The following is a 17,564-nucleotide window of genomic DNA, read 5'->3' as shown; positions in this document are numbered from 1 at the left end:
CAAAGCGCTTTACAGCCAATGAAGTACTTCTGAAATGTAGTCACTGTTGTAATGTAGGAAACGTAGCAGCCAATTTGTGCACAGCAAGGTCCCACGAACAGTAATGAGATAATGGCCAGCTAATTTTTTTTAAAAAAGTGATGCTGGTTGAGGGATAAATATTGGCTAGTACACTCAGAATTTCCCTGCTCCTCTTCGAATAGTGCCATTGGATCTTTCACATAAACCGGAAAGGGCAGATTTGGATAAACGTCACATCTGAAAGAGGACACCTCTGACAGTCCAGCACTCCCTCAGTGCTACACTGAAGTGACAGCCGAGATTATCTGCTCATCTTTGGAGTGGAACTTGAACACACAACCTTCCGACTTGGAGGTGAGTGCGCTACTACCGAGCCAAGGCTCCCCACCGCCTGCGCCCCGCCGTTAATCCCGCACACGCGCCCCCCTGCCTTACAGTTCCCTTACAGGCGCAGATAGAGATGGCAGTCACCATCTGGCACCGTACTCACGATTCAAGTTCAAATTATTCACGCACGAACCTGGATAGTGAGCACTATCAGGTTATTCGGCCATAGGGAAACAAAGCCATGCTTGATCCTGCCCTTGGCATCCACACTTGGGCACTTCCCGCAGGTGTCACTTGATAGTGATCAGAGTGAGAACTTCAGCCAATATTACTTTCCCTAGCCCAGCGGCTCTGCAGCCAACTGTAGTGTCTTCACCATTGCGACTGGCTGAGATCAATTAATTCAGTCTAAAGTGGGACCTTCCTAGTCTGTGTCCCAATCCTTGCTCGAGGAGTTATCCGATTTCAGCTGTGCGGGAGGGGAGGGCAGTTAATGGAAAGCTATTGCCTCAGCGTCCTAGGCTATGGATGAGGGGGAATACAAAGAAGTGAAAATTGCCAGTATGCACCTGATTAACTGGTGACTCCTGTTGAAAGTGCACGGGGATTGTCATCAAGGGAGAACAGGATCAGGCTCGATTATGACAACTCAACAGTCAACATTCACTCTTTAGATTCAGACGTGAATAACCAATTTGTAAGATACCAGAAGGCAGCTGGCGACTGTGCAACTCTGCCTGGTATGATCTTCAGGCGAGGAGAGGTGCTACTGAAAATTTAGAAAGGAAGAAAAACTAGTTCATTGAGAGTAAAATAGAAATAGTTCTTGCTTCAAAATAACAAAACAGAATTTTTAAAAATCTGTATTCAATATTGATGTACAACATTGCTCTCACCAACATAGGTTTAGCACAAACACCTTTTGTTGTTGCTGAAATTTTAGTTTTTCAGATATGTCCTCGCACAATAATTGAGTCACAATAATAAGTATTGCACATGCCAATTGAGTACAACCTCCGCAACTACCAATTCCACTTGGTTATAAAGTTGTTCTTTAAAAATATATCCTTATAGCAAAAATCAATCATTGCAGGTAACCTCCATTTTGTGGAGCTATAAAATATGTTACTGTACCTTAATATCTAGACTGCAAAGGCTGACAACATCATCGTCTTTTGCTCTTCGTTTTCTTTTCTTCTGGGGGAAGAGAAACAAAATTTTAGCAAGTTTCCCAGTAATAAGTTTGAAACAGATCAGAAAGACCCAAGTGTATGAGATAGAACAGTTCAGTTTCATCTAAGAAAATTTGTTCTAATACGAGTTATATGGGATATATGTGGCATGATTCATCACAAAGCTGATTACCCTTCAGGTCATATAATGAATATCTTTTCTCTAATATCAATAATCTTACAACTCTTCCAGTAATGTGTATTTGAAATAACTACCAAAAGGCAAATGCTCTTTTATCACACACAAAAAAGTGATAACATGCTTCTCTTGTACAGAAGATGACGAAAAGATAAGTTCCAATACACAGCAGTACAATATTTTGAGTTTGTTTTCAAACAATACTCCACGACAAATGAGTTCCTTTAGTTCAGATCAGGGGAGACCAAAGCCATTTGCCTGCTCCCCTCATTTACATTACTAAAAATGGCTCCTTTATGTTGATCAAAGAAGATACGGGTCGACAACACTACTGTTGAAATAAGGGAGCCGATTTAACCATTGCTAATGTGGGGAGCCAACACATGGATGTCGCTATTTCTTGCCACAAACTAGAGAAGTACCAAGTGCAAGAGCGGCTTTTGTATGCACACTGCATTTCAGAGATAAATAACTGCACAAGTCTATAGAAAACCCAGGCGCACTCACTATTATTTGCATTTATAATCCACCCAACACAGTAAACTATTTTCCCCAATCACCACCTGTATCTGCCCTCCTCCACTAAAGTCAGTTAATTCTCAGGAATTCACCTCACTTAAAGACAAGGATTTTACAAGGATCTGGCTAGTACTGCAATGCTGGGTTTTCCCCACTACAGGCTTTTGATGAATAGTCTAATCCAAATTTATCAACTCAAGGCTGGATTTCTCCAATGCTCTCCTTGCCAACCTTTGCACTTCTACACTCCACAAAACCATGTCACCCTGAACGTATGCAGTCTGCGTTCTCATTCAAATATGCAGGCTTGCCAAGTCACACTGGCTCCTTGTGTCCCAGTGAGCTTTCGTCCTCACCCTCAAATCCCAAAATGGTACTTCCCCTCCCTAACTGTGATCTTCTCCACCCAGCAGTCCCTTCACATGCTCTCTGCTCTTCCGGCACCAGCCTATTTTTCATCCTGCGCCACAATTGATGGCCTGTCCTTCAGCCACCATGCACCCTTCCTTAACATCCCTGTCTCATAACCTCCATCCTAAAGACCTTTCTCTTCATCTTGTTTCTGCCACCTTCTCAGATGTTGACAAATAAGCTTTTTTCTGGTTATTTTAGTGAGGACTTGTCACTTGCAGCAATATTTAAAACTGAAATACAATTTTGTTCCTTAAAAGATTTTCTCGTAGGGCAATATAAAACAAGGTGACTGTATACTTCTCCAAATGTAAGGAATACCACTTCATGAGCTGGTTTCATAAAGCACTGTAGGTGGCAAATGTAAATCTAAATTGCTGGTGCTACCAAAGAAACACCATTTTGTTCTGGCCACAGGCAGTTATGAGCTTTCACAATGCTAACTTGTACAGATCTTACCAAGCCCACCAGGAAAGGGTCAGACGAGAATTTTGAAGTACTGCTCAGTTCCTGAAACCTATACTTTTCTCAGAAATTACATAATTCTATGTGCATTGGAAACTGAAACAGCTCACATGGGCCAAGTTTCCAAAGCAACTTCTTTACAAAGCCGTCATCAAGGACAGTCGCCCTGAGGTTTCGAGATCAGAATTGAATTGTTATCTGATTTTATACTCAACTGAATTTTATAGTTAGCTTTCCATATCAGGCAAACAGAAACTCTGCCTGTGTGAATTTCTCACCATCTTGTTTCAGACTCTTGGGCATGGATAAGGAATATACTCATAAAATGATTTCACAACACAAAATTGGCAAAACCACACCACTTTTATCGTCACCAGTTGATCAACAGTGGAGTCGATCCTGGTGAGAGCAGAGAACGAAGGCTTTTAAACAAGGCTGTAGGAACAGGAATTCTCGGTGAAGCTCAGCAGTCCTATTAGAAAAGAAAACCTGCTGGCAGAAACAACTGCTCTGCCAGTCAGAAATAAAAATAAAAAAATGAGTGCGCCAGGTACAAGATAATACCTTCAGGTAGGACAGCATCAGTGCTAGATGTAATATCTCCTTTTTTACTTTTGAAATTTGACTGGTTGCTACGAACCACGTGATATTATTGGTCTCACACTTAGCAATGACCAATTAGACAGCCAGAAAATTTAGATTTTCCTAGGCATTATTCTAAAAATATTTCACAATCAGGTTTTCACCATAGGCACAAACATCAAGAAAACTGCAGGAATCTGATGGAAGGATGTGTATTTGCAAGATTTCTGTACCTGCATCTTTATAACCTTACCTGATGTTTTTCATGATCGTCTGTGCATGGAGTTTCAACTAACTTCTTGTTTCTGTACCTTTCCAATACAATCAGTTTCTTTTTTAACCCATGTGGAAGTATATCCATTCTTACCGTTGATTGCATTGAAAACAGAACAGGAAGAGACATACAGTGCAATATTTTGTCAAAGAAAACCCTTCTAAAAATAAATTTAAAAGTTCCATGTCTACAGAGAAATTGTGATTTGAAGTCTTTCCCCTACTTAGGTCACATTAGTGCTATTACTATTGTCAAAAGATACCTAGAGTTTAACAATTTATCACAATGAATTGACAGGTTCTCTTTCACCCAGTGGAGAATCAACACATTCACCCACCACCCTCCCAACTGTGGTAGTTATAGACTTCACAAGTACATTTTAACTAATCATAAGGGTCCTTCACAACTCGTTTACACATGACGCAGGTTCCCTCACTTGGAATGAAAATAACATTAGCTACGCACAACCACATCTCAAACATATACACAAAATATTTTTACACATTAAAAAGTGGTTACATGCAAGGCAACAAGGTGTTAAAATCCTATTTACTCAGCTGCATTGGGAAAAGGTGAGAGCCTGCTTCTTGGAACAGGGTCCTTTGACTTCTATGACTATCTTGCAAACCCAAGGTCTTAATCTGTTGCTTGCCTTTTTTCCTGTTTCAAATAGGGAGAAGCACCTCCAATTACCAGAAGTGTAGCCCCACTGATATTCCCAAGAGCAGGAAAGCTCCATTTAATATGCAACACCTCAAGGCATATTGGAAAGTGCACCAGCCAAATCCAACACCTCACAGCAATCGGAAGGTGACATCTGAGAAGTGTAAATGGGCTCCTCAGTCACTGTCCTTAATGAAAATGAATGAATGAATGAACGAATGAAGTAGCTGACACCACTGTAGCACTATAAAGTAAAAAAGCAATTAACAAATAACCCCTATGATGTGAAATGGCACTGGTTGGGTGAAGTGTCCCGTGTTATGGTGCAGTATTATGGTGCATTTATATTACTGTGCCTTTGCCAGGGGCACCAGAAGCATTGTAATAGTAAAAGTAGCATTACGGCTTCTAGCAGCACAAAAATGGTGGTTTCCCCCAACACTGCTGTCAATAACACAATGCCTCTGGCAAACAAATAGCCATGGTGCTCAATGCTGCACAACATCATGTTTTTTTGGCAGTGGGCATGTTGAGTGCACAGCCAGTCTGTATAGACCAGAAATGTAGTTTTTGCATGCTAACCTTGACAGACCTTGCCCGACTAGCAGAGAAGCAGCTGACATTCCCCCCCACTCTTTACCTAATTCCTCAAGACACGGAATCATACTGAGGCAGGGCTCAACTTATGACCATCACCTCACCACAATGTTGGAACGTCTAGGCAGAGAGTGTCAGAATGCTATTTGATTGCGATCCGCTGCACAATCAAGTCCAATTTTGTCCTCATCCAAAAACCATACAAACATAAATTGAAAATCAGTAAACAATGATCAGGAGCATGAAACTGAGACTATATCCACTTCCATATTCAGAGGCTGAGGCTGAATGTAGCACCACTACTGCCATTCTGATAAAACTAGTTTTTCACTTTTCCATGAGTGCCTCTGCTATCTCTTCCCTAATTGCTTTTAATATGCAAGGATGCACCTGGAATAGGGGTTTTAATCCTCTCTAAGTTTGATTAGTTTATCAATTATCTCCCCCCCTTTCTATCTTAAATAATTTTACATCTTTTTGAGCTCCTGTTCTGTCATACCCACCTTGTAGTCTCCCTGGTAAATACTGAGACAGAGTAACTATTCAGTATTTCTGTCATTACCTGAGTTTATCTTGTGCATCCCTTAGTGGCTCTATCCCTACCCTGATTTTTCTTTTGTTATTTATGTGTTTAGTCAATACTTTATTTATTTTTATATTCTTTGATAATTTAATTTCATAATCCCTCTTTACATTCCTAATTGTTTTTTTTTGACATCCTTCCGAACATCTCCGTATTCCCTTTTGTCATCATCTCCTTTATTGTCTATGTACTTAAAGTACGCCTTTTTCTTTTTAAGTTTCAATTTTACCCGTCTCTCTTTATTCATCCATTGTGTTTCTTATTGGCTAGTTTGTTCCTTTTTTAAAAAAAACAAGAATATATTTCTCCTGAACTCTTGTGATCACCATTTTAAATATTTTTCACTGCTGTTCTCTGTCTGACAAATTTGTTTCCAAGTTTACCTCCCCAAGTTCCATTCTCATCCTCTCAAAATTAGCTTTTTTCCAATCTATTACTTTGGTCCTTGTCTTAATTATGTCTTTCTCAATCATTATTTTAAACTGTATTGTTATGATCTGTATTGCCTAGACGTTCCCCTCCGCTTACTTCTCATATCTTACTGATTCATTTCCCATTACTAGATCCAGCATCAATTCCTTTCTTGTTGGGCGTATCACATACTGGGGTCATTGAGTCATGCACACACTGAAAACTCCATTCCCCTTTCCCACCGCTTCTTGCCAGTTTATTTGGGGGTAGTTGAAATCTCCCATGATTATCATGTGATTTCTTTTTTACTCATTTCATAGATTTGTCCACATATTTCTTCCTCCACTTCCCGTCCACTATTAGGTGGTCTGTCGACTAGACCTATTAACATGATCGATCACTTCTTATCCTTTGTCTCAATCCATATGGATCTTGTTTCTATTTTATTACTTATGTCCCTTTTTTCTATTGCCATTATGTTGTCTCTAATTAGTACAGCTACACCACCACCTTCTTCCTTCCCTATCCTTTCTAAATAAGTTACATCCTACAATATTTAACTGCCAGTCCTGTTCGTTATGCAGTCATGTTTCAGTTATCCCTACTACATCCGGCTCCTTGCTATGAATTAGTGTCTCCTGTTCCCGCGTTTTGTTTCAGAAGCTATGCAGGCAATTTAACTTGTTTTCAATAATTGTTCCCTACACTTTGTTTTTAACAGTCATTTTGTACTCATGTTTTCTAACTGTATTTGTTCCCTGACTGTTTGTTAGCCTTGTTCCTGATCTTTACTCTTATCTATTTCTTTTAACTTCAGACATGTTATTGTCACCAGATCCCACCCTGTCCTACTAATTTAAAGTCCTATCGACAGCCCTATTTATCGTTTCCACTAAGACACTGGTCCCATTCTGGTTCAGGTGGAGCCCATCCCAACGGTACAGCTTCTTCCTGTCCCAGTGCTGGTGCCAGTGTCCCATAAAATGGAACCCCTCCTTCCCACCCCAGTCTTTCAGCCATGCATTCACCTTCGTGGTCTACCTATCCCGATGCCAATTAACACATGGCTCACAGGATTATGTCCTGGAATTGCCTCTGTTCACTATGTACAATGATTTGGATATAGAGCTCGAGGGAGTGGTATCAAAATTTGCAGATGATATTAAAATAGAGGACATAGTAAATAATTCTGAGGACCAAAGAAAGCTGGAAAAAGATATTGAGATGATGGTGGGATGGGCAAAAAAAAGTGGCAGATGGAGTTCAATGTCAGTAAATCTGAGGTGGTATATTTTGGTAAAAAATAAAAGTAACTATAATTTGAATTGAGGAAGGTCGGATGACGTAGAAGAAGACACATTTGCAAATGCAAGTTCAAGTTCACAAAACATCAAAAGAAACATCTCAAGAGGATAAGCTATGAAATGTGCATGAAATATTGAGATTTATGGCAAGAGCTATAGAATACAAAGTTGAGATGTAATGATGCCTTAGTAATACCACAATTAGAGTACTGCAGACAGATTTAGACTTCACACTATAGGAAGAACATTGTGCCCTGTACATGCTCTTGTCTCATTCACGAGGATGCTGCCTGGTTTGTGGGAATACAAACAAGAAAGATTAAGGGGTAAAGGGGATGTGAAAGGCTGGGATTCCAAGGATAAACAGAGAGAGATTAGAACAGTAATGAGGTTTTAATAGAAATATATGATAAATACAGGGGATAATCCAAAAATATAAAAAGGGAAATAAAAAACCAGAATATTCAAAAGGAAGCTAATTAAGTTAAAAGGGTCATAAGTAGAAAAGTCACCAGGCCCAGACATTATGCATCCCAGAATACTGAAGGATGGTTGTGGCGCCACTAATCTTAATACTCAAAAAATCGTGGGTAATGGAATTGTGTCAAAGGACTGAAGGGTGGAAAATATGATACCCTGTTCAAGAAAAGGGAAAAGGATAAGTCAGAAAATTAGTCTTGCCTCTATTGGGGTCAACATCTACAGTTCATAATGTAGGATGAAATTAGTGAACGCTTAGAAAGGCATAAGGAATCAAGGATAGTCAGCATGGATTCGTAAAGGCAGGTCATGCTCGTCTATTTTGCTTAAATTTTTTGAGCATATCCATGCATTTATAAAGGGAATGTAATGGAAATTGAACAAATGGATTTTCAGATGGCATATGATAAAGTGCCACATAAGAGACATATTGTACTGAAGGGGCTGTAGCCACGAGGGAGGAGGAGGGTTAATGGACTTTTTTGGATTGGCAAATGGTATTACGGGTTTTGTATATTGTGTCAATAAATTAAAGGAAGGAAATGCTGAATTTGTATAAAACATTGTTTCAGCCACAGATGGATTACTGTGGGGATTCTGGACACCCAATCAGAGCCATGGAAAGGGTACAGTGAAGATTTATTATAATGATATGCAGAATAAGAGGGTTACAGTTACAATGAAAGGCCCAAACAATTGAATTTTTCGCTGAAAAAAAAAGATTAAGGGGAATCTAATAGGTGCTTTCAAAATTATGAAGGGCTTTGAGGCTAAACAGTGAAAAATTGTTTCCACTGGTTGATGAATCAGTAACAGGGAGCACAGACTCAGGATTAGTCACTAGAAGAATGATGGGGAAGATAGAAGATTTTTTTTTCACGAGGATATTAGAACATGAAAATAGGGAACTGGAAAAGTATTTGAGATGGAATATAAAAGGATACAAGGAAAAGACAGGGAAATAAAATTAGAATAAATAGTTCTAGGTGAAGAACACTAGCACAGGCCCAATGGCCTCCCTCAGTGTTGCAGTTTCAATGATTCTAAGAGCAAAATGAGATGTACAGATTCAAAAACTTAAATTCCTATCATGTAGAGAGGCAATCTCAGAATATTTTGCAGGGCAGTGGACAATGAGCAGGAGAAAGGGAGGAGAGAGGGGTATATGTCAATTGGCATTAGCCAGCAAGGACACCACTCTTATGTCAGATACATAATATGGAACTAGATTAAACTGTGTACACGGGCAGGAGGAGAACAAACTGATTTATTGCTTTATCATGAATCACTTGTCTACCTAGCTGGGAATTTTTCTGCTATGAAAGCTCCTGTTGTTGCCAAATGATACCATCTCATCAAGAACCGAATAGCAGCAGTGTGGCAGAGATAAGTCTATTACACCGAAACCTCCTTGGGCTTCTTTTTTAAAACACACTCTTAGGCATCCCACAGAAACTCAAGACATCAGGGTTATTTATACTCAGATTTCAGCATTAAACTGCAGCCAAAGGAAGTGAAATGACAGTAGTCAAAGCAGACTGAAAAACAAACCAATGTTTTGTTAAACACCTGACATCATATGGAATGTTTGTCCAGTGCCCATGACTTTCAACTAGTTTAAACATTCATTCAATCATGGTATAGCATCAACAAGTTTCAAGCAAATGTAGATCTAAAAAAAACCACCAGTTTATTGTATTAAGCTTCTCGATCAGTCTTTGAACTGAATTTACTCCCACTTTTCTGTTCAATTCATTCACTTGGTCCTTCTTCCTAGATACAACCAGGGTTCTCCCACCCTGAACCTCAACCAAAAAAATTCCTGCACGACTTTGATATTTAACCTCAAAACATTCCTCCGTGACACTTTCCCCATCTCTCTGCCTTTCGACGAGTACAGTGCACTCCGCTAATTTAAGGTCGCTTCATTCAAAATACTGGATTATTAAAATTTAGTGCTAAAAAGCCTCCCATGCTATTTTAACTCTACTTAATTCCAAGTACTGGTTAAATTTTTGGGAGGAAATAGTGACTTTGCATTAACAGCAGTAGACTTCTGTATAATTCACAGTATAAATGAAGAAAAATGTAATGATGGAAAATAGCCTGCACTGTGATGGGTGGAGGCGTCAGGCTCATGGCCTAACATGCAAAGTTTATCAGCAGACATCCAACACAGCAAAACCTCTCAAAAAGGGAAAAATTATCCATAAGAAAGGCAAGTAATCATCTTCACGGTTACAGTCGGGGGGTGAGGGTTAGCATTAGAAATGCTTGGCTAGAGGGAGAAAAAAATATTTTTAGCCCAATAAGAATGTTCCTTTTTGGAAGAGGTACAAGTAGTAACTCAGATTTCAATCTTAAACAAGACCATCTCTGATCACATCCTTGTGTCCTTCCACATCTTTCTCCCCATCTCTAACCCCAATACCTTCATTGTCCACCCCTGGAAAAACACCCTTCCCAGTTCCCTCACCAATATACTTGCCAGCTCCCTCTACCCAATATACTATTACTGTCTCTGTTGACCTACTCAGCAACAACCTTGGTTCTGTCTTTGACCCCAAGTCAATCAAGGCCACCTGATTTAGTTCCCATCTCTGTGCCCTCAAATCTCAGGCTGTGCACACCATCTGATCCTCTGTCAGATTTGGCTTAACCACCTCAAGCAATAGCGTGCCTTAATCTCCGAGGCCAAATATTCCCACTGAGCCACGATTATCCTGGAGATCAAGGACAATCCTAGAAGGCTCCTCTTGACTTCTAACACCCTTCTTTCTCATCTCCAATGCCAAAAGTGCAAGAAGTCTTACAACACCAGGTTATAGTCCAACAGCTTTATTTGAAATAAAGTTGTTGGACTATAACCTGGTGTTGTAAGACTCCTTACATTTGTCCACCCCAGTCCATCACCGGCATCTCCACATCAAAAGTGCAAGCAGCTTGTGAACCATGTCACAGATTGTCTACGTCATCAAGCTGACTACTCCTACTCTCCCATCCCCAAGCCTCTCCTTTACCCCACATCACTGTGTCCTCCATTTCCTCCCCATCGTAACAGCAGCCATGGCGCATTATCCCTCCATATCTTCTGCAACATATCCGTGGTATTCAGAGTGATTGTCAACTCCTCCTTCACTGCCTCTCCTTTGTGATTCAACACTCATTTGGTTCCACTCTCACCAAATCAACATAGACAGCATATCTCCAGTGACCACTCCACCATTGGTGACAGAGCCTTCAGCCATCTCTGCCCTACTCTCCAATTATAATGTCAGCTTGGGTCAATGGTAGCATTCTCTCCTGAGTCAGAAGGTTGTGATTTCAAGCCCCTCTTTGAGCACATAATCTAGGTTGGCAATTCAGTACCACACTGAGGCAGTGCTACATTATTGGAGGTGTTATCTTTTGGATGAGATGTTAAACCAAACCCTGTCCATCTGTTCAGGTGGATGTAAGAGATCCCACAGCACTACTCGAAGAGTAGAGGAATTCTCCTGGTGTCCAGGTCAACATTCATCCCTCAACCAAAACCAAACAGAAACTGTTGATTTATCTCATTGCCGTTTTTGGGATCTTGCTGTGTGTAAGTTGGTTGCCACATTTGCCTACAAAATAATAGTGACTACACTTTAAAAGCAATTCATTAGCAGTTTATGTTGTGAGGATGTGGAAGGTGTTATATAAATCAAAGTTAGTTCTTCTTTAACCCGCTTTACCTGGTTATTTCTTCCCCCGCCTTTAAAAGCCTCCTGAAAACTTAGCTTCGCAACTAAGCTTTCAGCTAACTCCCCTAATTCTTCTACTGCCTGGCACTGGTTTTGATTCTGAAGCATTGGGATATTTATTATGTTGAAGGCACTATACTAGCTGTGCAGAGGATTGTCAGACCTGCTGAACTGTACTCCAGCAAGAATCAGCACTTTCAGGAGAGAAAATCAAAAGTGTGAGCCTGGACAATGTGTAGGCAATCTACTTAATTGTGATGGGCAGCACAGCAGAGCCCAATTGTGTTCTCACCTAATGCACTCACACATGCACTTCCAGCAGGAATAAACATTAATATAGGAACCCTGGCTGATTTTCCACCTCTGTAGACCAGAAACACTGAGGTCAGCTGTAACTCAACTTAAGAACTCGTCTGTATTGCTTAGTACCAGACCAAGTGCCTTTACCCATGCAGAAAAACCATCCCTCTACCTTTCCACACAAGCTGAGGAATGGTTTTACACCTAAAACGTTGACTGACAGATTTCTGTTTCTCCACAGATACTGCCTGACCCGCTGAGTATTTCCAGTGTTTCCTAATTTAGTGCACATCAGCTGAAGTAACCATGAACATAGAGAGAAAATTAAGTGGAAAAGTACCGTGCAGTATTTATTTATTTTTTAAAAAAGGTTTCTTCAACTGCACGCTTTATAAAAAAAATAAAGCTGCATTTATGTTGCTAAAGCAGTTACTAAGTAAGTGGACACAGGCTAATGACTGCAATTCCCACGATGAGTTGTCAATCTCAGCAAGAAAGCAGCACAAACTGAATACAAAACTAACCTTCTGCACCTCTGAACAACAAGCTCAAATAGGTTAGTAGAGGGCATGAGGTGGTCAAATACCCTTCATGTTCATCGAGAAACAATGCATAATACATTGGAGGGAGGGAACAAACGAGGGAGAAAACTTCATAAATATGTGTGTTCATTACAGTCAGAAAAATCCAAGGCAGGTGGAAATGGTTGTTCCTTCTCCATTGGTGCAAAAACATTAACACCCAATGAAAGGATCAAAGGTGCTATGGTATTGTGACCACTGAGAGCCCAAATTATAATCTATTGCAGAGCTGAAAAGGATCTCTTTCCCCAGCCACTATGAAAAGATTTTCACTATTTTTCAATTGAGTCAGTAGATGGAACAATCCATTCAAAGGGTTAGTATCCATCTGTTGTGCAATAATCCATTAAAGTGATTGATCAGAATTGCAGAGAAAAAAATCATTACATCATCCAGTTTTGAAGAGGAGAACATCCTGATCGCAGCTAGGACAGCAGGTGGGACATTACAACTGATACTAGTGGCCCTGGCCTGCAAGAAGGGCGAAATTACTCTGGGTTTCCACTTCTGCTTGCTGTCCCATGATTCCTGCTTAAAAAATGTGCATGTATGAATATCAGGTGAACAGGATTGGGCGCAGCTTACTGGCCTGCTGACACCCATCATCTAGGCTCACACTCAAAATTTGCTACTTGGGCAAAGCACCAAAGTTGCCAACTTCAATGTGATCATATACTAAAAGGAGTTAGAGCTTTTGGGAAAGGAGGGTTGAAAGTTGGAAGTAGAAAAAAATGATCACAGCAACAATGATTCAAATAAAATGTATAAAAATGTTTTTTTTTGAAAACATAATCCCTTTTCTATCTTCCATATTCTCTTAACCATAAAAGTAAATTTGACAATGTTGCAACTGCAGTTTAACTTTAGCTCAGTGAGACAACAGTTTCTATTAAAAAAGTGAAAGGAGGAGATCTGTGCTTTAACAAAGATAATTTAAATAATTTTGACACTATTGCTTATAGGAAGGCCAAATCCTACCACCCCGTTGGAACTTGCATCTATTCCTACATTAAATGATACGGCAATCTATCTTAAAAAGAAACAAAATTTTAATCAAAGCTGCTATGGCACATCTCAAATAGCAGTTGAAACACCGCCACAACAGAAAATACACTTACCAAAGTAAAATCCCATGGTCCAGGGGTTAGAAAGGTGAAGGAACTTCCTCGTCGGAGAGGAGGCCTGAAAAACAGAAAGCCCACAGTTTATGGGAATGTCTCCCATCTGACTTGGCAATGACCCAGTTAGAAGATCCCACTGTTCTCTCAATAGTGTGATTGTAGCTGGAAGGATCTAAGCCAGTAGAGTACAAAAAACTCAACACATTTCAGTAACCATATTGTACAATTCACATTATAATCTCTAGCAACAAGACATACCAGCTAATGAAACCCATGCAAAGATTTTGGCATCTTCTCTGTCTCTCTATTAGTGGTCAATACTAGAAGCGGATCTGGCGATTGACGAACAAGTCTCTCGCCGTTCTAGATCTGATCTGGCTAAGAGTGGACTTTCTGAACTTGTTATCCCCTATCTGTAGAGGTACAGGCAACTTCACATACAAGGCTATGCTGACAGCAGCTGTAATTTGAGAAAGAGGATTTCTGGGTTTAAAATTGACATCATGACGAACTGCTCTTTGTTATGCTTCGTCCACACATTCAAGCAGCATAATATCCACCTGTCTGACATCAATTACTGTTTCCTTGTCAGTGTAATTTGGAATTAAATTTATTTTTTAAAAAGTTGAGCCTAAATACATGTCATTCAGATGTCTTTTAGATTACTGTACTTTCTTTAACAAAACAGAAAAATCTAGTGACCTAAATATTCCATTACCGTATTAGACTCTGTCTTTCGCCAGTGAAGGAGCCCAGACAGTTGGGGTTTTTAATATTAAAAAAAAGCAAATTGGCATCCAAAAATTTACTAAATCTCCCATATCAGATTTACTGATTAGTTAGTTCCACATCAAATTTGAACTTCACTTGAACAGAAACAAAAGCATTTACTCGTTCTGTAATACCACACCACTTTTTTCTGAATTCAATTAAACTAACACTAATCAGTTCTTACTCAAGCTAAGAGAGAGAGGTCACTTGAGAGATTCTCAACATATAGTGATCCTCTTCCATGAACAGATCATACATGAACAAAATAATTACATTTTTTAAAAATGGGAACTATGACTACAAACCACACTGTAAATCACTAAAAATGATTACACCATCAACTTCATAAGTAACTAGCATTTATTCTGCCCACCATTCATGGAGAAAACAGCTACAGGTTAGAGGGGGGGGGCAGGGGGAACATTTCTGAAAGTTGGAACTTGAATGTTGTATTGCATTCCTATAGCTAGTTAATATTTTCACTCAGATGTCTATTTTTTAAAAATTTGCAATTAAATTAAACCCAGGCGATTAAAAGGTTATTGGCATTGGCTTGAAAGCAAATGCTTTAATATCAACAATCCTCAATTAGTTCAACAAGATGAGCTTGATTCTTTGTTTAAGCAGAAACACAATCAACATGCAACAAAGCCCTCAGTGGCTCTGTTGAAATTTAATCAACATAAAGTGATGCAAAACAAATGCTGGCAGTGAGGTCTTTAGAGTACAAACACCAGAAATCCTGTATCAAATAAATTACAAGCATAATACAGTTTGGCCAAAGCACAATAGTTCATGTCTGGTCAGTGCTCAGTGTCACGTCTCAGAAGCCAAGACTGAAGAGTTATTTGTTAAAGCAAAATACACTTACATTTGAATTGCACCTTCAACATTGCAAGGGAGGGACAAAGCCATAAAGGGACTTGTAAATGTGGATTTTGAAATTATTTTCTGTTCATGGGATGTGGGTGACAATGACAGGTCCACATTTATTGCTTATTCCTAGGTGGCCTGAGGTTGGGGGGAGGGGAGGAAGAAAAAACAGCCATTCTTGAACTGCTGCAGTGTTTACAGGGATGGTGCTACGTAAGGATTTTCTGCAATAACATGCCCAAGTCAGAATGATGTGCGACTTGGATGGGAATTTTCAGAGGATAACGTTTCCACGATCTTGCTGCTCTTGTCCTTTCAGTGGTGTAGGTCATGGAGGAGGGAGGTGCTGTCAAAGTAAGCTTGGTGAGCTGTTGCATTGCATCCTGTAGATAGTACATACTGCAGCCACAGTGTGCTGGTGCATGTCAAGCTTCGAATGTTGTTGAGGCTGTACCCGTCCAAGCAAGTCGTGAGTATTCAATCACATTCCTGACATGAGCCTGACTTTCACGCTTTGAGGGACAAAGAGCCAATGTAGGTCAGTAAAGACAAAGGTGATAGCTCAGTGGGACTTAGCATGGAATAGGATGAGAGTGGCAGAATTTTGTACAAGTTGATGTTGAATGGAGTTCAGGAGGCCATGAAAAACATGAGAGGACTTGAGCCTGGATGTGATAAAAGGTGTGGATGAGCATTTCAGTTGCGGTGGAGGTAAAGTACAGATGGAAGCAGGTGATATTGGAAACAGATGGTCTTACTGATGGAATAGAGATCATAGGGTTTGAAGCTCTGGTCAGAATCAAATAGGATACCAAGACTATGCGCCAGGTCTGAGCAAGCAGCTGGGGAAGGGAATGTGATCAAGAGCTAAGGCACAGGTGCCAAGCAACAACTTGCATTATATAGCACCTTTAACAGAGAAAAATGTTCCAAGGTACTTCATAGAGGCATACATCAACAAATGAAAGCCAAGCCAAAAAAAGATAATAGGAGGGTTGACCAAAAGCTTAGTCAGAGATGGGTTTTAAAGGGAGGAAAGGAGTATGGAGAGGCAGAGGGGTCGAAGGAGGGAATTCTAAAGCATGGGGCTTAAGTAGTTGAAAGTATCTTAGGATGTTTTTCTCTGTTAAAGGCACTATATAAATGCAAGCTGTTTTATTGTTATCCTATTTTGCTCCTGTGCCCAAGTGGGGCAAAAGAACCATGGGGCAGGGGGAATGCATGACGACAGAGTCACAGGAAGTCAGTTTATGGGGTGGGGTTGTAGGGCAAGAGGTGGTTATAGAGATAGATGTGAAGGGATTTAAACTTGGAAGTGCATTTTAAATTTGAGGTAATGCGAGACCAGGAGCCAATCCAGGTCAGCAAGGATAGGGGTAATGGGCAAGTCTGGACCGGATATAGGCAGCATATCTTTGGATAAGCTGAAGATTATAGAGGATGCAGGATGGGAGGTTGGCCAGGGGAGCATTGGAATACTCGAGTTTGGGAGGTGACAAAGGCATGGATGAGGGTTTCCGCAGCAGATGGGCTGAAGTAAGGGCAGAGACAGCAATGTTATGGAAGTGGAAGTAGGCAATCTTTGAGACGGTTAGGTATGGGGTCACAAACTCAGCTTGGGGTGGAATAGGACACCAAAGTTGCGAACAGCCTGGTTCTGCCAAGATAGTGGCCGGGGTGGAGGATGGAATCGGTGATAAAGATACAGAGTTTGTGACAAGGGGTGAAGACATTCGGTGTTTCCAATGTTTAGGTGGAAGAAATTGTGGCTTATCCAAGGCTGGATGTCAGATGAACAATCCTACAACACAAGCAATAGACAGATCAAGATGAGTGATAGGAGGCTGGCTAGGGAAGCATGGCCATGTAACCAACATGGATAAATGGAGTTAAGATAAAGATCAGTCATGATCTAATTGAATGGTAGAATGGGCTCAATGGATTGAATGATCTACTCCCGTTCCGATGGAGGGGTAGAACAGTTGTCATCAGCATACATATGGAAACTGGCCCCATGTCTTTTGATGATGACACCAAGGGGCAGCATGGATATGAGGAAGAGGAGGGGACCAAAGATAGATCCTTGGGGGACTCCAGAGATAACAATGCAGGGGCAGGAAGAGAAGCCATTCTTGGAGATGTTCTGGCTATGACCAGACAAGCAAGAGTGGATTGCTTCAAT

General features: G+C 40.4%; 1 protein-coding gene across 2 annotated transcripts in view; it reads right to left on the bottom strand.

Annotated features, from left to right (window-relative positions):
- Positions 1–17,564, bottom strand: part of net1 (neuroepithelial cell transforming 1) — a 117,400-nt gene that overhangs the window by 76,525 nt on the left and 23,311 nt on the right. The window contains exons 2-3 of one of the 2 annotated variants that reach the window (XM_068005136.1): positions 13,736–13,799; positions 1,483–1,545 (exon numbers count right to left, since the gene is read on the bottom strand). In XM_068005136.1, the coding sequence (XP_067861237.1) occupies positions 1,483–1,545; positions 13,736–13,799 (127 nt within the window). The remainder of the gene's footprint in view (positions 1–1,482; positions 1,546–13,735; positions 13,800–17,564) is intronic. The other variant, XM_068005137.1, reaches the window with a different exon arrangement.

This window comes from Heptranchias perlo, chromosome 24, assembly GCF_035084215.1.
Source record: "Heptranchias perlo isolate sHepPer1 chromosome 24, sHepPer1.hap1, whole genome shotgun sequence".
Lineage (NCBI taxonomy): Eukaryota > Metazoa > Chordata > Chondrichthyes > Hexanchiformes > Hexanchidae > Heptranchias > Heptranchias perlo.
The sequence above is the reverse complement of the archived record's forward strand: the minus strand, read 5'-3'. Positions and strand labels throughout refer to the sequence as shown.